Below are 23,529 nucleotides of genomic sequence, written 5' to 3'. Positions count from 1 at the left end.
GACCAGAGCAACAGAATAGAGAGCCCAGAAATAAACCCACAGGTGTGTGGTCAGTTAACTCACAAGAAAGGAGCCAAGAACATACGCCAGGGAAAGGACAGTCCCCTCAATAAACTGTGCTGGGAAAACTGGACGCCACACACCAAAGAACACTGCACTCTGTCTACACCACATACACAAACTGGCTAAAACCCACAATTTTCCGTTTTCCGATATGATAGTTACCCAGGGGAGAAGTCCTGCTAAGAGAATTTGACTACCGAATGAACTCTGTGTTTCTGCAAGAAAAGCAGCCATTTTCAGTCCTGGCTCATTAACAAGGTGAATCAGACAGTCTGACATACTGATTTGTCTGAAATCTTCAGTATTTAATAACCTTAGTATTTCTGTCCCAGAACGGAATGTCACATATTTTCATGAGGGCACCTAAGGTCATAGGGCACAAATAAATGTTCAAAAACTAGAAGAGCAGAGCCTTTGCAGATTGCGGTGATGAGTTCCATAATTTAACAAATGTGATCTTGGTATTTGCACGTCTCTGAAAATTAGAACCAAACACATTATGAATTGATAGAACCTGGTGGGGTTTTTTCTAAGAACATTTTGACTGTAATTTTCCATCAAAACAAGATCCATGCCTAGAACGTTAATGAATGCAGAATCTATTTGTCCCTCCCCGTTAGCCAAATGCAACCTGAACACAGAAGGCTGGGAGCCCCCTGGGGCTCAGGGTGAGATAAAGCCGAGGGGAGACTGGCCTGAGGAGCCAAGGGGCAGCCTGCAGCGCTAGTGCTAAGGGAGCGGCTTTGGCTGTGCTGTGCTCTGCTTACAGATGGGTGGTGTTATAGCGTGAGTAAATGCTGATGAAGTTACCGAGTCCAAGCTCTCTCTGCTCGCCGCACCACAGGCCAGTAAATCGGAGACGAGACGTTGAGGCAAGGAGTATGACATTCGGAAAGCCTGCAGACGGAGAAGATGGCGGACTGGGGTGCCCAAAAACCGTCTTATTAGGGATCTGGGTGCCACTTTCTTTTATAGAATCAGAGAGGGAGAGGCGGTGAGGAAGTAAAGTAAAAAGGGCTATCAGTCTTGCAAAACGTCTCCTGGAATGGCCAGCCTCGGTGAGGGGATGTGTTACTTTCTTCTTTCTTGCAGCCATTCACAGGTTGGCAGGGTCAGATTGTCTCCCTGTGAGCTGAACAGAGGCACTTTAACATTCAGGCAGAGGGTTCCCTGAGGCAGGCCATTATGTATGATTATAATAACAAAAGCAACGAAAAGCAAAGGTTAACGTCAAAGAAACAGATCCAACATGGAGTCAAAATTGGCTCTTCCCTGTTACACTGAGAAGGATGCAGTAGAGATAAAAACATGATACTGCAGAAAGAGATGACAAAGCCTTCATGTGGGGAGAAGTAATAGAGGAGGGTTGCCATTGGTATGCGTGAAGACAGGTCCTCTCTGGCAACAGGAAGAAACACAAACCTGGAAATGAAGGCAGGTTGATAGATTTGGTGATAAGACTATGTGTAGTTTTTTTCTGACCTATTCAGTTTCTCAGTGAAATTAAGAGCTGAGGCTCAGAGGGTAAGACAGGAGGGGCAGTGTGACAATAGCCATCTCAAAGTATGGGAGGACACCCATCCTGGGAATCTAGAAGTCATGGGCAGCACTAAGGCCCCACCCAAGGCGAGGTCTTGACATGAGGTCAGCACACCCTGCTGAGTGGGCAAGTGGAGAGGGAGAGGGTGGGACGGGAAGGGGGTTTGACTGTGAGCGAGGGAATGTTCATAACCGTGGTGCAGTAGATCCAGGCCAGCTAGACTGGATGTGTGCAGGACTGTGACGGTTGGCCAGAGCAGTTCCTGAGTAACTGCTGGGCACCAGAGGCAGCGAGCTGAGGGACAGGACATGGCCAGAGGCAGGGGCACCTGAAATAGAAATTGAGCAGGGAGTGCAGTTATTGGTATTGCAAAGACCAGGGGATAACCTTGACAGTGACTGACTGAAGCGGGTGGAGGGCAACACCACAGGAGGGGAGGAGGCCAGGGGAACGAAGGTCAAGGTGTGGGATGGGTTAGGCATGTGCATAGCAAAGTCACCAAGAATGGTACCCGGAGGAGTGAGCAGAGCAAGACAGGATTGAGAGGCTCAAATCCTCAGCAACTGGGAGAGATGGTTGGGGATTCCGTAACTGACAATGCCTGCGAAGGGCTGCAGGAGCAACGTTCAACAGCATGTGATTCCAGGGGGCTGGCGTTTGGGGAAAAAGAAAAACCGCAATCCAAATGTAGTAAAGGAGGGCACCTAGCCCACCTCCAGTCGGGGCAGCTGTTTTGTTGAGGGAGGGGGCGGCAGATCACGCTCAGTGACTGAGACTGTCTTTGCCAATAGTTTATTCAACACAGGTTCACGGCGGGAGTTACAATAATTGCTCAAGCCAATAGCATACAGGATAATATCTCTTTATAATAAGCCAATAAAGAAATAACATAATCCAAACAAACGACAGATTAATTACACTGTTGTCCCACACAAGGGGAGATGACAGGAATAAAGTCCACATTTAGTCGAGGTGAGATTCTCGAGAGATTCGGCTTAACCAACCAGGAGCCGGCATCCAGTGTCCTGTTGCTAGGGAGTGACCCTGACACAGCTCACTTCATTCTTAAATCAAAACAACTTTTCTTCCCAAAAAAACTGTTTTTGGTCTTTGTCATAAGCAGGTGGATTAAAACAACTTCACTCAAGTCATTAAAAAGTGCATTTGAAATCATATCAAACCAATACACAGCACTCTGCAGACTGGGAGAAAAGTGCAGAGGAAGGGGAATAAATGCTGGGCGGACGGTCTCCACTGGGGCCGGAGGGATTCAGAAGGGCAAATATCCAGGCCCTGCCCCCGGGACCCTGCTTCCATGGGTCTGGACTATGTCACAGCCCAGGGACAGCACCTTTAAACAACTCTCCAGGTGACCCAGCAAGCAGCCAGAGGACCACTAAGTTAAAGAAGATGATGGGTCCATCAAAGCACAATCAGAGCAAGGCCTGTCCCACTGACCAGAACCCCTTGGGCCTTTGGGGACGGGGAGGGGCTCAAATTTGCCGGAAGCAGTCTCACCCATGAAGCCACATTGTTTTGTTACAGATGACCTCATTACAAGTTATTTCTCCTATGTTCTTGGAATTATGAGTATAAGTAGGTTGTATCATCCATGGATTTCATTACATGCTAGCAAAGGGGACTACAGACTATTTGTTATAAACAGACGCCCAAGTGGATGAGAAGCTCCGAGTGCCCAGAGGACACAGGACAAGGGTCTGGGGTCTGTGATGGACTCGGGGGCAGCTGGGGGCAAGTGAGGGGCAGGGTGACAAGCAGAGGCCGCGTAACCAATCCGGACAAGGTTGATCTGGAGATGTCAGTACTGAATGAGGAGCCCCCGGGGTCCAGGCAGGGCCTGAAACCCTGGATCCTCACAGGGACCCTGTCCTGCAGGATGCCATTGGCCACCAGGTGGCAGCATGGGACAGGTGAAGAGGGCCCATGACGCAAGGGCCCGGACTGCAGCACTGCTCTGGGGGCGGTCTGGTTATGGGCCCAGGTGCTGCAGCCCTCTTCCTCCATCATAGCACTGGACTGCCTCCCCCAGATCCTAGACTTCCCCAGGCTGGATGACCACAGAAGGAAGCTGAGTCAGACCGCAGCCCCTCCTCACTTCGTGCAAGTGACCGGGTAATCCCACCAGGTCCCAGAGACGGCCCAGCTCCTCGCCCCTCAGTCACTCTCGGGCCCACCCTCCATCCCCTGGAGGCTGCTGCCCACTTCGGGCCTTCCGTGGCCCTGGGCCCACCTCCTACCGCCCAGATCTGCAGACGCCAGGAAGTCCCCCACCCCTGCCCCAGGGGAGACCTCCAGGCTGTCTCGGGGATCAGAGCCCAGCGCTGGCCCACAAAGCACGCTGAGTGGAGGGGGGATTCCTACCCCAAAAGAAAGGCCTGGGCCTCGCCCAAGAGCCGGGCCCTCTCAGCCACAGCCAAGCGAGGCCAGAGGCCCTCAGCATCCCCAGGCACACCACCCTTCCTTGCTGACCAGGCTCACGTCGCCCCCTAGCCTCTGTCCACTCGCCCCAAACGTCTGCCAAGCACCCCTCGCACAGCACCCCAGGCCCCTTGCTGCCTGGCACCCGCTGCAGGGCAGGGGGAGAGGACACACCCTCGGCTGCCGTGGCCGGGTCCTGATGCGCAGGTCGGACCCGCCCCCAGGACAGGTGCCTGGGAGGCATAAAGCAGGCCACGGCAGCTCCTGAGGAACCTCCGCTTCCGCCGCGAAGGGCAGCAGCGCCCTCCTGCTACTGGCACTCACCCTGATCTGCACCTGTGCTGAGTCTGTGCACTGACAGGTGCTCCCAGCACATTCGGGGGGCTGGTGTCAGGGGGAAACGGGCGGGAACATGGGAAGCTAGAAATCCAGGCACTGGGCCCAGCAGTGATTGGCGCCCACCTTCCCGGGCACCCCAACCCACCTCCATCACAGAACACAGACGTGGGCAATGACCCTGGTGCCCTCGGCGACCCCAGTCCCCAGGAAACCCTACCCCAACCCCAGCCCAGCTCAACCTCTCTCCGAGCCCCTGTGTCACCACCAATCGCAATGTCACCAACCCAGCCCAGCCCAGGCTGACCCTGACCCCGATCCAAGCTCCAGGTCAGCCAACCTCACACGGAGGGGAAATTCCCACTGAGTCAGAGGCTTGGCTTTCCTTCCTCAGTGACGCTAGGGAACCCAGGGCGGAAAGAGGCAGCTGACGCTAGGGTGACGGGAGGGGTCTGCGGGCAGGTGGAGCTGGGGGGGTGTTTTGGAGGAAGATCTGGGGCAGGTGAGGTGGACATTGATGGGGAAAGTCTGGAGGCGGCTGCGGTTAGAGGTGGGAGGTCTGCGGGTGGAGCCCTGGCCTGGCCTCATCTCACCCCAACGCAGGGCTGGCCATGGGGGAGGACCACAACGAGTCTTTCATCGACTTCCTGCAAACGTTGCTGGTGGGGTCCGCAGAGGAGCTCTATGAGGGGCCCCTGGGCAAGTACGACGTCAGTGCAGATGCCAAGGCAGCGGTGACCGAGCTCAAGTCCTGCATAGATGGCCTGCAGCCCATGCACAAGGCGGAGCTGGTCAAGCTGCCGGTACCGTGGCCAGGGGGGCACCCCATTCCCTAAAGGCCTGCAGCCCTAGCAGCCCCCACAGTCCTACCCCTCAGGCCCTCCACCAAATGCCACAGCCCCTCATCACCCAGCCAGTGCAGCAACCCCGTACCCCAGCACCCCACAGACACCCTGACCTGCCTCAGCCAGCAGGCGTGGGCATCCCAGACCTCACTGCCTGCAGAGCAGCCCTCAGCCGCCCCCCACATGCACATACATGCATCCGCACACGCTCACACCTGACACACACACGAATGCAAACACACATGCGCACACCCCGCTTCCCCAGCTGCTGGGAGGGGCCTGGCGGCAATGTGCCAGAGCCCACCATCCCCCCAGAGGCTGGCCTGGGCCTGCTTGCCTGATGGAGCTGTGGCTCTCTAGTTACTGATCACCGGGCACGGGAACCCCAGGCCTCTTGGCCCACACGTGTCTGCCTTCCAGGGGCAAGCCCTGGGCAGTCAGGACGATGCCTAGTGGACCCCAGATGTGGCTCCAAGCAGCCGGAGGACCAGCCGCACAAGCAACCATGACGACGACACCCCTACCACTTCCCTATGCATGAATTTATCCTCAAGCCATCCAGTCAATAAAGCCCCCTGCGGCTCAGGCTCTGGCTCCTGTCTCTCCCCAGCCTCAGGCACACAACTACAGGCGCACACATAGGGTCATGTGAGCCGAGCACACACGTATAAGTAACCCCACATAGAGGGCAGACCCATCAACGGAAATCCAGGCAGACGCCCTTGTAGGCAGACGGACAAAGCAAGACAGACAGGTAGGCAAGACATGTGGATGCAGGGGGGCATCAGGACACAAGAAGGCCTGCGGAGGCAGAGGCTGGGGGCAGGGGCTCAGAGCGGGGAGGGGCAAAGAGCCCCCAGAGAGAGGAAGTGGCCAGGGCTGGCGGAAGGGGCTGGGGGCGGGTGCTCATCATCTTGAGACAATAAATGTGCACAATATACACATGACACGGGTCCAGGGGATTGAGAAGTCACCCAAGGAAAGAGACGGAGCCCCGGCCGGAGCCCCAAGAAGAACATGCTAATGAGGACACTCAGGGTCCGACGGGTGGGCACAGCCAGCATGGCGCAGGAGGGAGAGCAGGGTCGGGGAAAGGTCCCTCAGGAGAGCAGCAGCTTCCGATGCCAACTGCTGCCCCCACCCCAAACCAGAGCAGACCCTACTGCTCCCTGGATCCCGTGATCCCCAACAGCCAGAACCTTCTTGTGCCTCAGTTTCGCCAGCTCAGTCCTTCCCCGGGGGCAGGACTGAGGAGGTTCAGCCCTGCCCCTAAGGACCTTACTCCTTGGCCACTCTGGCTCTGGGCCCCATGGCCTCACTGTCCTAGCCCAGGACCTGGCTGTCCCCTTCCTGCCCTCTGCACCTCTGGCCTGCACCCTGCAACGAGGAGCAAAGTCCCGGGTCCCGAGCCAGGCACGGTGGGGAGGGTGGGTCCCACGGGCTGAGGTCATTGTCTCCATCACACAGACAGTGATCTAGAACCCACCACCCCACAGAGCCACATTCTAGAACTCAGGGGCCGGGACCCTTCCCCAATTCTCGAAGCCCCCAGGGGGAGAGGAGAGAGAGGGAGAGGCCTTCCTCCCCATGCTCCTTTTCTGGAACTCCCTGGCACCGAGGCCGGTGCGCCGGGATCGCCTCTGAGAAGGCTCGGTCCGTAGGTTGCTCTGAGCAGTGCTCCTGGACTAAGGAGGTGAGGGCCCCTCTAGAGCGGACCCCTCCCCACCCCACGGCACAGTCTCATCCAAGAAGCTGCCCACCTTTGCCCACTGCTCCTTGCCCAGTCATGCCCAGGGTCCTCTGAGCAGGAAGAACCTGCGCAGACCCCCTTAGAGCCGTTGCGGGTGGTCCATGAGCGCTGAAGGAGACGCTCTCACGGGCTTGCCCACAGGCTCTGATGCTCCTCCGCTCGGCGGATTGGTGTGGCAGAATCTCCCGCTGCTCTTAAGTCTGGGCCTCAGCTCGAGACCCCACTGAGGAGGCTGCAGCCTGCAGTTCTGCCCCTCAGTGGGGGCAAAGGCAGTGCTGGGGGTGGAGGGCCCAGGCCTCCTGGCACCTGGTCACCCTCCCATCCATGGACAGAGCCAGTCATGGCGCAGGAGGTATGGGTGGGCACCTGGAGGCCCCATCGCCCCCGGGGACCCATCATGGCCCTCTACAGCAGCCCTGGACCCAAGTACCTGATTCCACCCACCACAGGTAAGCGCTTGGGAGCCTGGGAGGGGGCAGTGCGGGGGCAGGAGCCAGGTCTGGGGTGGGCCCGGGGACGGCCAGGGCTCATCCCTGACTCCCAGCCCATCAACCCCTCTGGGGTCAATGGGGGGTCGGGGGGAGAAGGGCAGGGTCTGGCTCCAAGCTGCTCAGAGCCCCTGCCCCACAGGCTTTGTGAAGCACACGCCCAACAAGCTGCGTGCACCGGCCTACAGCTTCCATGGGGCCCCCATGCTCCTGGCAGAGAACTGCTCCCCGGGGCCCCGCTACAGCGTGAACCCCAAGATACTGAGGACTGGCAAGGACCTCGGCCCCGCCTACTCCATCCTGGGGCGCTACTGCACTAAGACCACGCTGACCCCCGGCCCTGGTGAGGGACTCTGGCCTGCCGCAGCCCCGCCCAACCCTGCTGGTGGCCACTGCAGGCCTGGCGGGGCCAGGGTGTGAGGGGTACAGCCGTCCTCACCCTCCTGACCCACCTTTCTCCTCATGAAGGGGTACCATCAGGCCTGGAGGTGGAGCTGTGACCCCAGTGCAGCCTCTGAGACCCTAGTGCCCTACTCTGACCTGGGCCTTCCTTGGCTGAAGTCACCGCACCAGGCCCAAGTCAGACTTGCCCTCCTTCTCAAAGCAGCCCCTGCCTCCCCCCACCCCTGCAGCCAGCATTTCCATCGTGGACACCCCTGCGCAATCCCAGTCGCCACTCACTGGGGCCCAGAGGCCCCACGCCTGCAACGTCGGGGGTCTTCCTAGAACTGCCTGAGCAGGGCCGGGCATCTGTTTGGATCTGTTGGATGGTCTGCTCCCAGCACCCACACCATTCCTCCCCCCACCCCCAGGCGACTACTTTCCAGAGAAATCTACCAAGCATGTGTTCGACTTGGCGCCCAGCCACTCCATTTCTGCCCGAACCAAGACCTTCCGAGTGGACAGCACCCCAGGTCCGCCGCAGCCCCGATGGCCCGTGGCTGACCGGGTCGAGGATCCCGGGCAGGGCGGGTGAGGGGGGCTGGCCTGATGGGGGTGGAGACTCTGGGCACAGGATTCCGTCCAGCCTGAGACTCGGTGCTTGTGCCCCCCACAGGCCCCGCTGCCTACATGCTGCCCGTGGTGATGGGGCCTCACACTGTCGGCAAGGCCTCCCAGCCCGCCTTCTCCATCAAGGGCCGCAGCAAGCTGGGCAGCTTCAGCGACGACCTGTACAAGGCAAGGGTCGCCCGGCTGGGGCAGAGCACTGCTTAGCCCCTAGAGAGATGGCCCATCGGGCCCCTTCCCCCAGAACCTAGGACCCACCAGCCTGACCCCCATCCTCCCGAAGCCCCTCAGCTCCTTCATCCTCTCGGAGCCTGCCACACGTCTGTCCCCCCCGCCACTGGCCTACATCCCAGAGGTGAGGAGGGGCAGACAGTGGACGAGGACGCAGAGGCTGAGCCTCGGCATGGAGACTGATGGTGCTGAGGAGAGGCGGACAGGGACGGCTGTGTGGGGTGCTGCTTGAAGGGCGAGGGGCAGTCTGAGATGGGGTGGCATGCAGGAGGAAGCCGAGGAGAGGAGAAAAATAAGCTGGGACGTATTTTGGGGAGGAGGGTTCTGGCTGCAGGAACAGCCAGTGCAAAGGCCCTGAGGTGCTTGTGTACCCGGGGGCTTGGGGAGCCTGGGGAGACTGGCAAGGTGGCATCACAGCACCGCTGACCTCACCAGCCCAAGGTCCTTGAGTCCCCAACTGGGAAGAGTCCTCTCTCACACTCATGGAAGGGACAAGTCTGGGGCTGGCACAGACTGGGGTGTCATTGCCACAGCGAGGCTGAAGGGAAGGTGACATCCCACATAGAGAAGGGCCCCACAGCACTGGGGTACTGTCACATGGTGTGGCCATCGTTTGGAGACAGAAGAGTCCCATGACACACAGACACACAGTGACTTGGGGCCTGAAACCCACTGTCTGATGCCGGCCCCTGCCCTCTGGGGTCGCACGCCCTGGCAGGCCGAGCCTGTCTGAACCTCTTTCACCTCCCAGACCCCAGGTCCCGCAGCCTACCGCCAGACCAACGTCCAGGTGACTAAGTTCAAGGCTCCACAGTACACCATGGCTGCCCGAGTGGAGCCCCCGGGGGACAAGACCCTCAAGCCAGGACCAGGAGCCCACAGCCCTGAGAAGGTCTGGCAAGAGCACAGCCCGGAGGGGTGCGGTGGGGACGGGCGGGGTGACACGACACGGCTGCAGGGGTCAGGCGGGGGCGGGCCTGTTAGCCTGCAAGGGTCGCGGGGGCCAGGCAGCACCAGAACACTGTGCATTCCGCACCAGCCTTGCCCAGTCGGCGGGCTCCCCAGACACTGGTGACGGCGAGTGCTGCTGAGTGCCACCACATGCCAGGCTCCGTGGCCAAGCCTGGCAGTGTGGACCTCCTGCTGGTCACCGTGGCCCGGGGCTTAGGGGGTACAGCAGCCCCGGCCCCAGTGAGGGCCGAGCCTGCGGGGTGGGGGCAGGGGTGCCGACTCCTCACAGCCTCTCCTCTCCCAGGTGACAGTGACCAAGCCCTGCGCCCCCATCGTCACCTTTGGCATCAAACATTCTGACTACATGACACCTCTGGTGGTGGACGTGGAATAGCCCTGGCTCCGCCCCACCCGTCAGGCCAAGCCTCTGCACATCACGTGCCCCCAACAACAGATCCCCTGAGCTGAGGGCTTTGGGCGGCTCCTCTACCAGCTGGGCTGCAGCCGGCCTGGCCCTGCAGGGCAGAGCATGCTTGCTTGGACAATTGTGACCAGCTATTTTTTCTATGCTTTCCCATTTGCTAAACGTGTTTCCTGCTGTGCCCAGATATACAATAAATCACGGATTCCGTTAGCAATGGTTTGCCGTGAGGGAGGATTAAGATTTTCCAGAAAGGGGCCCCCATAGGCGATCATGCCAGCCCACGACGGGTCCCACCTTAGCTTCCAGGGCCTGGGGTCTGAGCAGAGAGGAGGGCTCAGGAGCACCGGACACTGCTATGCCTGCCCTTCTGGTTCTGCCTTGAGCGCTGCCCTCCGCGTTTTGTTGCAGCCTCCAAAGACGGTCACCCCTGCATTCGTCCCCTCCCATGTGGTCCTCTCCTTGTGTGACTGACTCTCCCCTGCTGAGATGGGGTCTGTGTCCCTGCCCTGGAATCTAGAGTAGAGCCTGTGGCCGTCCTGAATAAAGTGATGCTACGTGACTTCTGAAGCCAGGCCGTGCAACATACAAAGAAAACAGCTTCTTCCTGGATGTCCCTCCTCTCTTTGCTCGCCTTCACACGAGCCACCATGTTGTAAGGAAGCTCAGCACACGGCGACACGGTGAAGCCCGCTGGGCCCTCAGCTCACACCAGCGACGACCTACAGACGCGTGTGAGCCTTCTGCAGGTGGCAGCGCCAGCCTCTCGTCTCTGAAAGGAGGCCTTAACATCCTAGAGCAGAGACAACTGTCTCCGCTGTGCCCATCTCAAGTTCCAGCAGTAACCATGAGACGTAAACTATTACTGCAACTTTAAGTGACTACATTTGAAGGTGATCTGTTAAACATCAAAGGTAATACGGGAAGCATAAGATCTGGGCAGGGAAGTGGGTGTCTGAGCTGGGATGAAGAGGCGCATTTCCAGAGGGTGCCCTGGAGTCCAAGGCCAGCCTTGAGGAATGAAGTCTAACCTTCACCCTAGCCCTGGGCAGGCAGCCCTGTCACCCCGTGGGACTGCGGACTGCAGCTGTACAAAGCACAGTACAGCTGCTGACCCTCACTCAGCTGTGACCGTGTCAGGCTACTTATTCTAAATACCTCACGTTTATTCCTTTAATCCTGATGAGGTAATGCTATCATCTTCCCCATCTGAGTCACAGAAACTTGCACAAAGGAAGGTCCAGCGGCAGGAAGTGGCAAGCTCATGTCTGCCCGCCTGAGGGGATGAGTGAGGAGGGGAGAAGGGACCCAGGAGAAGGAAAGAAGCAGAGTCGAGACCATTGGTGCCCACGGCCAGTTTATGAACCAGAGTCAGTTCCAGACAAAACTATCTGAAGCCCCCAAGGAAATGAAAACACCAAAGGCTATGTGTTTACTTCATCACGAAGCTGTTTATTCCAAATTTTTATTGCTAAATGTCTTGTCCTTGAATTATGGGATAGAGCCTGGCAGTTCATCCTCACCTGGCACAGAGGGAGGCTCCAAGTCCTTCTGTTTTATGGTCTCCGGGATCAGCATCGGCAAACCCCACTTACCCACAGGATTAGGTGCTCAGTGTACAGGGCTGAGCAGGAGCGTGAAGGCCCCACAGGAAACCCTGCTGACACGGCGGCAGCAGGGCTGCCATGCTCCCTTCAGGAGTTCATCTAACACGATGAGAGTAAGAAGCAAGAAGGCAAACCAGAAAGAAACTAAAACCCAGACCCCCACATAGCTGGAAGGGCTGCAAAGAGCCGTGGAGGTGGAGAAGCGGGGAGGCACAGACAGAGACCTGAGGAGAGAACACAGCAACCGGTGTGCCACCCTGAATGCAAACTCTGAATTCCTGGTCTGCCTTGGCAAGACGAGGGGGCACGCCACCTAAAAGCACCTGGGGGGGGATGGTTGCCATGGCCGAGCCACGTTCTCAGGAAGCAAGGTTAGCAGGCCCAGAAAAGGTGGGGGCCACGGAGCTCAGGCCTGGGCGTATCTGCAGGGCCTGCGGCGACCAGATGGAGACGCTGCACAGGCAGCAGCTATTGCGCTCGGTGACCAGAGGACAAGTCCCCGTGACAAGGTTCCATGTGAGGTGAGCAGGCGAAGCCAAAGCTGCAGTACACAGGACGGGGGGCGTCAAGGCAAGACCACAGAGGCCCGTGAAGGAACGTCCAGGAGAAGAGGGAAACAGCCAAGCCCCAGAGACTCGGAGACAAGTAAGGCAGTCTCACCGGGGGAGACACAAGCACACACGGCGGGGAGACAGCGCGCTCAGGTCACAGGCACAGCAGCAGGGAGAGGGCACCCGGGCTAGCGTGCGAGGAGCAGCCGGGCCTGCTGGGTGGAGAGCAAGGGGACGAGGAGCCGGAGCCGCAGTACCAGAGGCGAGGCGCCCAGGGCCCGAGACTAGCAACGTGGGGCGGCAGGAGCCGATCGGCCCCGGGCTGTGGCTGCCGTGTGGTCACGCACGGCAGGAGCGTGCGGGGAGGGGGACAGGGGGCCAACGGTCCTCAGGGAGTGAGCGGGGCCGACCAGGAAACCAGAAGGTCGGAACAAGGGCAGGGAAGGACACACGGCCGATGATTCGTTTTTTACAAGTGTTTTTTGTGATGACAAGGATACTGGGGTCTCAGTGGGGTAAGAAGCCACTGGTCTGGCTGGGCCTGTGGTTCAGTTCGAGGTTCGAGTGAGCAGGGGACTGACCAAGTGGGCGCTGAGGGCCCAGGGAGAGGTGGGCAGACACCGCAGTGGAAGGGCCGGGCTTGGTGGAAACTGCCCGCTGACCCTCAGAAACTGACCTACAGATCCTATGAAGAGTCCTTACTTGGAAGCCTCCTGTCTATACCCACAAAAGTCCCTCCTCACACCCTGCCTGACTCTGAAATGCCAGATGGACTTGTTTCTAGAGATCTGGTCTCCTGCAAATAGATCTCTGGTGCTGGATAGATCTTGAATCGTGAGAAAATATCACTTTCTGCACCTGGATACATGGCTGGGAGATCACCAGAATGCGAGCCCCATGCTTTCAGCGAAGACTGCAGTTCCCTCCTCCATCCACAACCCCTGCCCTTCCCTGAGGGTCGGGCTTCAGCTGTGGGACTGGAAGGCAGGAAGCGGCCTCTCGGCAGGACCCTTGACTCTCACTGGTCCGCGGATTGCCAGCAGCTCTGGGCAGGAGCAACTGCCACCTCTGGGTTGAGAGCACTCGGTTGAAGGTGACAGCGATGATCTGAGGTTCACCGCCACACCCCCTTCCTGTGTCAGCTCCAGGCATCTCAAATACCAGACGTGGCCTTATCCAGACAAGAACAGCGTAGGAGAGCCTTGAGATGTTCAGAAACTCGAGGGCCGGGTAAGAGCTGCTGCTCACAGGTGGCCGTGTCCAGGATTCCCAGCTGCTCTGCTTGGACCTGACTCTGCTGGGGCTTCTAGCACCCAAGGTGGCAGAGGAAGTGGGCCTTGGCTACCCCATGAAGATGGGCCCCTTGCACACACGGGACCAGCTAACACAAGCTCACTGGGTCAGAGGCTCCCAGCCACACAGGAACAAGATTCCTAAGCCACAATCATCGTTTCAAAGGAGTATTCTGTCGTTAAGTCCTCTGGCCCAGGACGCCAGGCAGAGGCGGACCGTGCTTGCCCGAGGCACCGGCAGAAGCCAGCTCCCACTGGCTCACGTCCTTGCCCTCGACAGCAGGTAGGAGAGGATGAAGAAGACCACAATCAGGCCCATGGCCATACCACACAGAAGCTTCCGGTTGTCTCGCCCAGACCGCGCCATTGTGGAAAAGCGCTTCACGCTCCCCGTGAGGAGGCCCGTCACACTCGTGAAGTCCGTGTCCTGAGGAAGGAATCCCATCATCATCTCACAGGGGCGGCGACTGCACAACACACACACAGGTGGGGGCCCGCACAGCAGGTGGTGGGAAGCAGAGGCGACCGTGACACTCGCAAACCACAGACCCTTACCATGCCGTCCAGGTACTGGTTCTGGTCTTCCACGTCCCTATCAATGTCCAGAGCCAGCTGGTCAGAACACAGAAGAGGCAGGGTCAGGCCAGGGCAAACACAGTGTACAGCACCTGACCCCCAGCAAGACCAGCAGAGATCAGGAGATCCAAATGCCACCTGGGCCTCACACAGGTGAGTGTGCCACAGACGGGACAAGGACGACGGAACTACCTGAAACCCTTCCAGGTCTTCACCCTCCCTCTGACACCCCCTCCAGGACGCTAGGTGCAGGCAAAAGGAGAGGACCACCACTGACCGATTTGAGCCTGGTGACCTTGGAGGCCAAGCTGTCAGCCATCCGCTTGTTATCCCGGTCTAGAACCTCCTCCACAGCGCCGGGGCTCTGAGCTGCAAGAAAAGACAGAGGTGAGCATCCCCTGGACACCTGCACCTCAGCCCTTTGTGGCCTCAGGGCTCGCGCTCCAATCCCATCTGGCCCAGTCGGGTGTCCGGAGGTACTGGGCCCTCCTGAGTCTGTTGAGCAGGTCCCACCCTAACCCAGCATCCAGCACGTGGACTCCGCACACAAGACAGGCTGTAGAAACAAGTGTGCGTGAGCACAAGTCCTGCGTGCGCATCCGGGCTGGGAGGCGTGGGCACCTCCAGAGGGCTCAGTCCGACCAGCACTTTCTGACATTCCGTGACAGAACCCGCTCCATCCCTCCATGGATGCCACCAGCGACGTACACAGAACCTGTTCGCAGAGAAAACCAGTGAACTCTGGTAAAGCCTTAGGAAAGCCTTAGTAACAAAGCTTGAGACTGATCCCAAGAGCAGGGCCTAGGTCTGTTCACTTCTGCACCCCACACAGGGCCTTGTATGACACCCAGAGCATGGTGTTTGCTGAGACCTGACCCACGACAGGGGCTGGGCCTGGTGATCTAAAATTACCATCCTATCAGGTGGGTGACAACTGCCTCCCCCAAAGTTCAGAGTGCACGTTTGCCTTGGCCCAGATGCCTCAATGAGACTTATCTAATAGGAGCACAGCCCTAAGAACCACGAATGTGTACAGACCCCAAAATTAGAGACGTTGGTATCCTACCAACCCCTTGTATCCATTCATTCCTTAAAGGTCACAACAGCCCAGCGAAACAAGCATCAGCATTCCACTTGGCAGATGAGAAGAGGGGCTCCCAGGGGGCAAGTAGGGCACCCCGAGCCCGAGTCCCTACGCGGCCTGCTTGGGCCCTCTCATCACGCGCAGCCCCCACTCCGAGGGGGCTAGCCTCCGGGACCCGTCGACCAGGCGGCCCGGCCGAGGTCCCGGACAGAACCATCTCGCAGGGGTGGGGACTGCGGGCCTCCGGACCCCGCAGCTTCACGGAGCAGCTGGGCAGCAGCGCCCACAGGGCCCCAGGGACTCCTCCGCCGCCCCGCCCTGTCTCCGCCCGCCCGCAGGGTCTCCCCGACGAGGCCACCCAGCGGGGCGGGGGCAGGCAAAGGCGGCTCCTGCGGGCAGCGGCGTCGGTTCCGGCGGGCCCCGCCGCCATCCGCCTCGGCTCTCCCGCGCTCACCCCGAGCCCAGTCCGCCATCCCGTCCAGCTCCGACCCGGCGGTCCGTTGCCAGCTCGGCCACAACCTCCTCTGACGTGGCACACTCGCCGGAAGTGGCTTCCGGTCCCGCCCCTTCCGCCTCAGGCCCTCCGACTTCCGGCCGAGGTCCAGGCCGCGGTTGTGCGGCAGTGGGAAGGAAAGGACCTGATGTTTCTTTCACAGCTTGGCTTGGGGGTGGGGCGAGCCCTTTGCTCTTGAGACCCCTGGGCGGTTAGTGTCTTTAGTGGCAATTAGGGTGCCGACAAACACTCCCGCAGCCATTCCCGCATAAGGCGGCTTCAGGTCCTAACTGTGAAGAGCTCACGGGCCCTTTCCCAGGCGAGAGAAGCTCCTCGCCGCGACCCTGCCCGGGTCCTGAGGCCCGACCCGGCCCGCCCCGGCTGCGGTGCGGCTAAGAAGCAGACTCGGTGCGAAGGCCGGCTCCAGTTACTGCCGGCGGGACAAAGTGGAGATCAGTGCCTAGAAAGTGCCTGGAACGAGCGAGCAGTGCAGAAGTCGCAGGGGTGAAGCACTCCGAAGAGAACAAGAAACCAGGAAGAGGAGTGGGAGCGTAAGGGGAGTGGGGACGGTAGGAGCCAGTGCTTCTTGACTTTGCACCCGGGCACTGACGAGGGGCCTGACACAAAGTAGATGCTCAACAAAGCCTTCTTGCCCAGTGGATGGACTGTAAGTTAACACCCAACGTAATGGAGCATTTGCTGTGTGTCATTTAGTCCTCCTGACGATCCACTGAAATGGGAACTTTTATCATCTCTGCTTTTCAAGTAGTAAACTGAGTCCAGGCCAGACCAGCAGGTGTGCCTGCTTAAACAGCAAGGAAGTCACCGCACATGACCAGGCTTTGCCTTCATCCTGACCTCCCCTCCCCACTCTCCCCTTCTCTCAGCCACAACAATGACGTTTCTATCTCCCACCACGGCCATTCCCACCTTTGCACTGGCCACTCCTTCTGCCTTCCATGACCTTCTTTCAGATCATTTCCTGGTTCACTTCTTACCAACCGGTCTCAGCAAAAATGGCACTTCTTCAGGTCTCCCTGCAGTCCATCAAGCCCGTTTTCTTATTCGATCACAGCACTATGCCTAAAGTCGTCTCGTTTGCCCGTTTTTCTTGGTCTTCACCTCTGGCACATAAGCTGCACGAAGGCAGGGACCTTTGGGTCCTGTTCACCCGCATCCCGGCTCCTCGCATGCAGTAGGCACTCAAAACGCCTGTTTAGAAACCAAGTGGTCCCGGGGTTGCAAAATCCTTTCCACCTCGTCTTTCTCCTGGACATCTCATTCGTTCTGTGCATCAAGAGGTGTGTTGGTGTTCGTGTGATGGAGTGGTGGGGGGCTGAGGTCCTCTCCTACAGGGAATTCCGGCCCAAGAAGCGAAGCTCACCGCTCGGTTCAGGGGCGATTCGGGCCCAGAGGTCGGACGATCACCGAGTCGGATCTTGAAACCCAAGCTCACTTGGCGGCAAAGCCTTCGAGTCCTAGGGGGCTGTTCCAGGGCTCGCCACTTTAAGGCGCGCGCAGCCCAGACTACGGCGCTCACAGCCGGTCCCGGCCTCCCCCGCGCGCCTCCCAGGCCCTGCCCCGCGGTGCTGCGCAAGCGCGGTCGCGGCCACCCCCGTGCGCCGAGCCTGGGCGGGGCGGGCAGACGCGGGCCCGGAACCGAGAAGCGAGGTGCTTCCCGCTTTCCCGGCGCCGGGTCCCGGGGCCGCCATGGAGCCCCGGGCGGTTGCGGATGCCGTGGAGACGGGGGAGGAGGACGTAGTTATGGAGGCTCTGCGCGCATACAACCAGGAGGTGAGCGGGAGTTGTGGACGCGGGACGTGCGGGGAGGAGGTGGGGCCGGGTGGGGTCCGCACGCGTGGCCGGCGGCGGGGGCGTGAGTGGCGAGCGTGGCGAGGGGCTGAGGGTGGAAGGGAGCGCGGCGGGGAGGAGCGCCGGGTCTCTGAGGAGCTGCTGGGGGGCTAGTGTGTGGGGCTGGGGCGCCATCTGTTCCGAGCGGTGCCTGCGGCCTCAGGTCCCTATCCACGGAGCCCGGGTTCTGCCGCGGTGGGCCTGCGCCTTCCGAGCCTCTGGGTCTCTTTGCAGAACTGCCAGAGCTTCACGTTTGATGATGCCCAACAGGAGGACAGGAAGGTGGGTGCTCACCGAAGGGTAGAGGCGTAGGGACGGGTGGCCCAGGTAGAGGAGCCTGGTGGAACCGCTCTTCTCCCTGCCCGCAGAGACTGGCGGAGCTGCTGGTTTCGGCCCTGGAGCCGGGCCTGCCACCTTCCCGCCGCACCATCTGGCTGCAGAGCGTCCGCATCCTGTCTAGGGACCGCAGCTGCCTGGACTCGTTCACCAGCCGCCGGAGCCTGCAGGCACTGGCCTGCTACGCTGGCATCTCCGCCTCCCCGGGCTCGGTCCCCGAACCCCTGGACATGGATGTTGTGCTTGAGTCCCTTAAATGCCTGTGCAACCTCGTGTTAAGCAGCCCCGTGGCACAGGTGCTGGCGGCAGAGGCGGGGCTTGTGGTGAGGCTCGCAGAGCGAGTGCGACTGTACCGCCAGCGCAGCTTCCCGCACGACGTGCAGTTCTTCGACTTGCGCCTCCTCTTCTTGCTAACGGCACTTCGCGCTGACGTGCGCCAGCAGCTGTTTCAGGAGCTGCAGGGAGTGCACCTGCTGACCGAAGCGCTGGAGCTGACGCTGGGAATGACCCCTGGAGAGAGGCCCCCTGAGCTCCTGCCTCCCCAGGAGACTGAGCGCGCCATGGAGATCCTCAAAGTGCTCTTCAACATCACCTTCGACTCCATCAAGAGGGAAGTGGATGAGGTGAGGACTGATGCAGCCTGTGGGCGGGGTAGAACAGCTTGGAGGTTTCTTGGACGTGCTGCTTTGCCAGGTCCCTTCAAATTTCTCCACGTCAGACCAGGAGGATCTCTTAGCCTGTCAAGAGAAGGCAGGGAGATGCCCATCCGGGACAGGGCCCTCAAGGAAGTTTTCTCAGGGAGTTGGAGAGCATAACTGGCTCTTGCAGCTTGGCAGGAGGGCTGTTTGGTGCGGGGAGGCTGTGAGAGATTCATCACCATGCATCTGAGAGCATCGGCCTAAAGCGCAGAGCAGCTCCAGGGGATCCGTCAACGTTCTTAGTCAGGAGAGTGCTCGTAAAGTCGCGTGGGAGAGGACAGGCACCCAGGGGTGCAGTAGAGGAGGTGTGTAGTTAGTGCACGTGGTCTTGCAGTGGGCCAGACGGGAGAATCTCAGCTGGCAGCGGTGGGGGCGAGTGGGGCTTGCTCTCACAGGAATCCCTTTCTCTTTGGTCAGGAAGACACTGCCCTTTACCGGCACCTGGGGACCCTTCTGCGGCACTGCGTGATGGTTGCTGCTGCTGGAGACCGCACAGAGGAGTTCCACGGGTGAGGGTGGTGCCTGTGGTGTGGGGGGCGTTCTGCTCGCAGGTCTACCTGGTGGTTCCTAGCTCTAGAGAGTCTTCTTTCATCTGGGTGAGACAGACATCAGTGTGTTTCCGGGGAGCTCCAGCACTTATGGTACACGGCTAGGAGAAGAGCTGTGAGTCCGGGGACAGGAACGTGCCAGTGGGCTTTGGGTAGGGTCACGGATGGCATGGCATCTGTAAGGCAGCGTGCTTATTCACTTCCATTCTTGCTGACCTGTGCGTAGGCAGGTTCTGATTTTTGACTACGTTGCTTCGACCCAGATGTGTGGTAGGTTGGGCGTTTGCAGGGAGTGCCCCCCTCAGCTCTGGTACCTGGTGCTGTTGCTGAGGCCCCTGACGCTGGTTCATATCATCCTGGCGCCAGCAGGCGGTGGCAAGGGTTGTACCTGTGCTAGGGGATTGGATTTACCAAGTGCCCCTTTCATCTGTCTCCAGGCACACAGTGAACCTCCTGGGGAACTTGCCCCTCAAATGTCTGGACGTTCTTCTCACCCTGGAACCCCACGAAGGCTCTTTGGAGTTCCTGGGAGTGAACATGGATGTGATTGGCGTTCTGCTGAGCTTCCTGGAGAAGCGTCTGCACCAGGTGGGCAGGGGGACCTGCTGTGGCTGTGGTCCAGGCCTCCCCGAGCAGCTGTGGTCGCTGGTTTTCGTAGTCCACGCTGGGAAGTGGAGAGCAGCTCCCCAGTGTGAGGCGGGGGACGCTCCAGCTCCTCCGTGGTGCGGCCACGCAGGAGGCCAGAGCCTCCTCCCTGAGAAGTACGTGGAAACGAGTTTCCAGAGTCTAGCCAAGTACTCATTTTTCAGATCTCTTTGTGGGTCTTCGAGTGGTCCTGAGAAGCCCGCCCACCCGTAGTCCCTGCTCGTGACCCTAGACTCGAAGTGCCCCTGAGCGCGAGCAGCCCTTGGTCACGCACATCCGCTGTGCCTTGGCGTCCCTAAGGGGACCCGCGGGACCTTCCAGCCAGAGGCTGCCTGACTCCTGCGGCTGCACCACAGGGCGCTGAGCAGCCAGCGCTCTAACCCGCCCCTCTGGAGTCTGCAGACATACCATGTGGGCTAAAGAGTGTGGCAGACTAGGATTCAGTAGAGCCCCGGGGAATCCACGCTGCCTGCGTGCGCTGGGAGCTGGCTTGTGTGCTGCTGGTCTGCTAACAGCTTGAAACACTCTGTTTTCCCCACCATTCTGGTGTAAAGGGAGGGAAGTTAGGCTCAAAGCAGTTGAGTGATTGGCCTCAAGTTGCAGGGCATGCGAATGGCCCCGAGTTGGGGTCCACGCCTGTGCTTTTCGAAGCTCACACAGACACCCACTGCCCTCCCTTAGCCCCTCAGCTGGGGCCCCTGTGGCCGGGCCTCGCCCCGAACGCCTCCTGCCAGGACCATGTGGCGCACGTGCCTAGCTCCCCTGGCCTCGAGTCAGATGGGCACAGCCCAGTGACGGAGGCTCCTCTGCAGACGCACAGGCTGAAGGAGAGCGTGGCCCCCGCGCTGAGCGTGCTGACGGAGTGTGCCCGCGTGCACCGCCCCGCCCGGAAGTTCCTGAAGGCCCAGGTACGGGGCGGAGGGGCCGCGGCCAGGCCCTGGTCAGAGACCCTGGTGGTTCCAGGCCCGGGCTCAGGGACGACTACCTCCCCAGGTGCTGCCCCCGCTGCGGGACGTGAGGACCCGGCCCGAGGTGGGGGAGCTGTTGCGGAACAAGCTGGTTCGCCTCATGACGCACCTGGACACCGACGTGAAGAGGGTGGCCGCCGAGTTCCTGTTTGTCTTGTGCTCTGAGAGCGGTGAGTCGGGGGGCAGCCCCTCACCCGCCCCTCCCCAGCCCCCCCCCAGCCACGTTTGCACGCTGACCTCTGCCCTGCCCTTCAGTGCCCCGATTCATCAAGTACACAGGCTACGGGAATGCTGCCGGCCTCCTGGCGGCTAGGGGCCTCATGGCAGGGGGCCGGCCTGAAGGCCAGTACTCGGAGGACGAGGACACGGATACAGACGAGTACAAGGAAGCCAAGGCCAGGTGTGTGCCCCCCGCATCCTCGGGCTGCCCTCACTCGGCCCCCATTCCTATTCCCACAGCCATCTGGGCCCGTAGGGTGGGCAGGACAGGTGACCAGCAGGTGAGACCTTACAGAATCAGGCTGCTGTTCCCAAGTGACACGTATTCTGACATCAGGATGTTTTGTTGCGAACACGGGCTGAAGGGGGCCGAGCGGCGCGGGGGACCAGGTGGTCCAGATGGCAGGAGCTGGTTACCTGCTGCTCCAGGAGGGAGGGCTCTTCTGCAGGTGCCTCGCCTTACCCGCACCCAGGAAAATGGGTTTCCTGCCATTACAAGCCCAAGCAGGAAGATAAGGAACTTCTCCCACCCAACACAGCGCTCTTTTGTCCTGGAAAGTCTCTAATGCGTTCCCTTGCGGCCTCTCTTGTGAAACAGCATAAACCCCGTGACGGGGAGAGTAGAGGAGAAGCCACCCGACCCCACGGAGGGCATGACGGAGGAACAGAAGGAACACGAGGCCATGAAGCTGGTGACCATGTTTGACAGGCTCTCCAGGTACGTGGCCTGGCAGCGGGGGCCCAGCGCCGGGACGAAGGAGGAGGGCCCACGTCCTGTCTTGCGAGCCGCAGGAAGTGGGACCAGAGTGGGGTTTAGGTTCTGGCAGGGCTGCGTTACTCATGTTTGAAATCACCTGTCTTGGAGGAAATTCTCTAGCCAGGGGTTAGGACTGAGATCAGTATTATGTCTATTTTTACAGTTGATGAAAACTGAGGTCCAGAGAAATTAAGACACTGCCTAAGGTCTCAGAGCTTCGGTAGCGGTTAGAATTTAGGCCTGACTGAAACAGTTCCCACCCAGGCTTCCCCAGTAAACAGGAGCAGCTTGGTGGAACAGAAGGTCGCAGCCAGGGGTGAGCAGGACCCCTGCCCCACCCGCCAGGCCCCTCCCCGTCCCTAGCACGCCTTTTCCCCGCAGGCACAGAGTCATCCAGCCCATGGGGATGAGTCCCCGGGGTCAGCTCACATCCCTGCAGGACGCCATGTGCGAGACCATGGAGGCACAGCTCTCCTCGGACCCTGACTCGGACCCTGACTGAGAACGGCTGCTCTTCTGCTGCCCTTCAGAACTGGTGCTGCTTCCAGAGAAGTCCTTGGGGCCAGGACCTGAAGAAGCCACATCCCTCCCTCCAACTTGGAGACCCTTTTCTCTTTACTCCCAGAGTTCTATTCGTGATTTGCCTTTGGTCCATTTTCTTCTCTTTAGGGCTGCGAGGGTCTTGTCCTACAAACTCTGGGAACTCAGCCTTGGTTTCCGCAAATGAAGTGGTTTCTTTTATGTGTGCCTGAGGGCAGGGCTTAACTGAAGGCAAAATGTACATGGGTTTGGGAGGGCGGGGGCTGAGTGTGGGCGCAGGCAGACACAGCACATCCACAGCTGGCGTGCAGGCCCAGAGCTGGTGCAAGCACCACATTTCACAGGGGAAAGAACCTGCTGGAACTTTATATGCTAATGCCAGAAACACACTTCCAAGGTATGATCTGCTGTTTTTGTCCCCACTGAGTGCAGGGCTGGTAGCCTCTTGCATTCTCGGTCCTGGCTCAGTGCCCAAGTTCTCTGGTTGTGACAGTTGAGTCTCGATCCTTCCCACTGGTTTCAACCATAAATACATGAAGGAAAATGTCTCTCCTGAACCGTAAGTCTAGATTTCTATCATGCACCACAGAGCTTCACGGAAACATTATTCTGGAATAAAGAGTTCCAGGCAAGAACGTTTGTGTGTGAATATATGTGCAAGACACCAAGTAAAGGCACGTTAAGTAGAAATAGAATTGTGTTTTTCTTACAATCCAGCACTTTTCCGAGATGACCACACGTGTCTTGTTCTTGAAGAGTGAGGCCACCAGGTCTCCTGAGGGGTCTGTCAGTGAAATCTGCTCCAGCCCAGGGGCCCAGTGGGGAAGACAAGACGCCAGGAAGGAGGGGGCACTGGGGTCAGGGGCCGGGCCTTGGGGCAACCCCAGAAGAGGCCTGTACAAAAGCAGGAAGATCACATTGTGCTCTGCCCAAACAGCAGTGTGGCCTGAGCACAGGTCAGGGAGCCAGGCAAGGTTTCCAAATGAGTAATGCCTTCTGTCTTAGAGGTTAATTCTAGCAGCATTGCTGGAAGAAGGCCTGGTGGGGGAGAGTAGAGACAGGAAGCTGCTGGAATGGTCTGGAACAGATGAGGAGTTTCTAGGGGTTGATGTGAAAAGCATCGGGGTTGAGTGAACAGGATGGGATGACCTTCATGAGGGGTGCTGGGTGCTTTGAAGGTCCCGTGGACCTGAGCTGGAAGAGGGCACTATGCCCATCTCCGAGATGAATCAGGGACAAATGTTCTCAGTCCTCGGGTGGTTTCAGTACAGGAAAGACACCTACAGACTCCC

The 23,529-nt window shown here is 59.3% G+C and overlaps 4 protein-coding genes across 7 annotated transcripts; 3 read left to right on the top strand and 1 right to left on the bottom strand.

Moving 5' to 3' along the window:
- The first annotated feature begins 3,525 nt into the window (after nt 1-3,525).
- SCGB1C1 (secretoglobin family 1C member 1) lies at nt 3,526-5,676 on the top strand. Its single transcript, XM_059929987.1, has 5 exons — nt 3,526-3,534; nt 4,335-4,380; nt 4,802-4,804; nt 4,982-5,181; nt 5,644-5,676. The coding sequence occupies exons 1-5, from the start codon at nt 3,526-3,528 to the stop codon at nt 5,674-5,676; spliced, it is 291 nt and encodes a 96-aa protein (XP_059785970.1).
- A 1,637-nt stretch (nt 5,677-7,313) lies between these two features.
- Nucleotides 7,314-10,045, top strand: CIMAP1A (ciliary microtubule associated protein 1A). 2 transcript variants are annotated; one of them, XM_059929882.1, is made up of 6 exons: nt 7,314-7,422; nt 7,604-7,804; nt 8,274-8,375; nt 8,519-8,640; nt 9,452-9,592; nt 9,956-10,045. In XM_059929882.1, exons 1-6 carry the CDS (start codon nt 7,314-7,316, stop codon nt 10,043-10,045), a joined length of 765 nt encoding a protein of 254 aa, XP_059785865.1. The 2 variants fall into 2 exon arrangements, with proteins under 2 accessions (XP_059785865.1, XP_059785866.1); XM_059929883.1 differs by lacking the exon at nt 9,452-9,592.
- A 1,458-nt stretch (nt 10,046-11,503) lies between these two features.
- BET1L (Bet1 golgi vesicular membrane trafficking protein like) lies at nt 11,504-17,230 on the bottom strand. 3 transcript variants are annotated; one of them, XM_059932491.1, is made up of 4 exons: nt 16,606-17,230; nt 14,376-14,467; nt 14,078-14,134; nt 11,504-13,949 (listed from the first exon to the last, which is right to left on the bottom strand). In XM_059932491.1, exons 1-4 carry the CDS (start codon nt 16,634-16,636, stop codon nt 13,782-13,784), a joined length of 348 nt encoding a protein of 115 aa, XP_059788474.1. In that variant the 5' UTR covers nt 16,637-17,230; the 3' UTR covers nt 11,504-13,781. The 3 variants fall into 3 exon arrangements, with proteins under 3 accessions (XP_059788474.1, XP_059788475.1, XP_059788476.1); XM_059932492.1 differs by having other exon boundaries at nt 15,637-17,225; XM_059932493.1 differs by lacking the exon at nt 16,606-17,230 and adding an exon at nt 15,169-15,621.
- On the top strand, nt 15,781-22,932 carry RIC8A (RIC8 guanine nucleotide exchange factor A). Its single transcript, XM_059932486.1, has 10 exons — nt 15,781-17,469; nt 17,761-17,808; nt 17,895-18,485; nt 18,978-19,069; nt 19,546-19,696; nt 20,566-20,661; nt 20,747-20,891; nt 20,977-21,121; nt 21,539-21,658; nt 22,079-22,932. The coding sequence occupies exons 1-10, from the start codon at nt 17,386-17,388 to the stop codon at nt 22,197-22,199; spliced, it is 1,593 nt and encodes a 530-aa protein (XP_059788469.1). The 5' UTR covers nt 15,781-17,385; the 3' UTR covers nt 22,200-22,932.
- The last annotated feature ends 597 nt before the right edge of the window (nt 22,933-23,529 follow it).

The sequence above is a fragment of the Balaenoptera ricei genome, chromosome 8, assembly GCF_028023285.1.
Source record: "Balaenoptera ricei isolate mBalRic1 chromosome 8, mBalRic1.hap2, whole genome shotgun sequence".
Classification (NCBI taxonomy): domain Eukaryota; kingdom Metazoa; phylum Chordata; class Mammalia; order Artiodactyla; family Balaenopteridae; genus Balaenoptera; species Balaenoptera ricei.
This window is presented reverse-complemented; position numbering and strand designations above follow the sequence as displayed.

Bases quoted from the DNA above. Each gene is read 5' to 3' on its own strand.
- BET1L (XM_059932491.1), bottom strand. From the start codon at position 16,636: ATGGAAGGCAGAAGGAGTGGCCAGTGCAAAG. The intron at 14,468-16,605 runs GTGGGAATGGCC...CTTTTCTTGCAG, and splicing joins AAGGAGTGGCCAGTGCAAAG to CTCAGAGCCCCGGCGCTGTG. The intron at 14,135-14,375 runs GTCAGTGGTGGT...TGTTCTGACCAG, and splicing joins AGGTCACCAGGCTCAAATCG to CTGGCTCTGGACATTGATAG.
- RIC8A (XM_059932486.1), top strand. From the start codon at position 17,386: ATGGAGCCCCGGGCGGTTGCGGATGCCGTGGAGACGGGGGAGGAGGAC. The intron at 17,470-17,760 runs GTGAGCGGGAGT...GTCTCTTTGCAG, and splicing joins TGCGCGCATACAACCAGGAG to AACTGCCAGAGCTTCACGTT. The intron at 20,662-20,746 runs GTACGGGGCGGA...CTACCTCCCCAG, and splicing joins GGAAGTTCCTGAAGGCCCAG to GTGCTGCCCCCGCTGCGGGA.
- CIMAP1A (XM_059929882.1), top strand. From the start codon at position 7,314: ATGGCGCAGGAGGTATGGGTGGGCACCTGGAGGCCCCATCGCCCCCGG. The intron at 7,423-7,603 runs GTAAGCGCTTGG...CCTGCCCCACAG, and splicing joins CCTGATTCCACCCACCACAG to GCTTTGTGAAGCACACGCCC. The intron at 8,376-8,518 runs GTCCGCCGCAGC...TGCCCCCCACAG, and splicing joins CCGAGTGGACAGCACCCCAG to GCCCCGCTGCCTACATGCTG.
- SCGB1C1 (XM_059929987.1), top strand. The intron at 5,182-5,643 runs GTACCGTGGCCA...TCTGCCTTCCAG, and splicing joins CGGAGCTGGTCAAGCTGCCG to GGGCAAGCCCTGGGCAGTCA.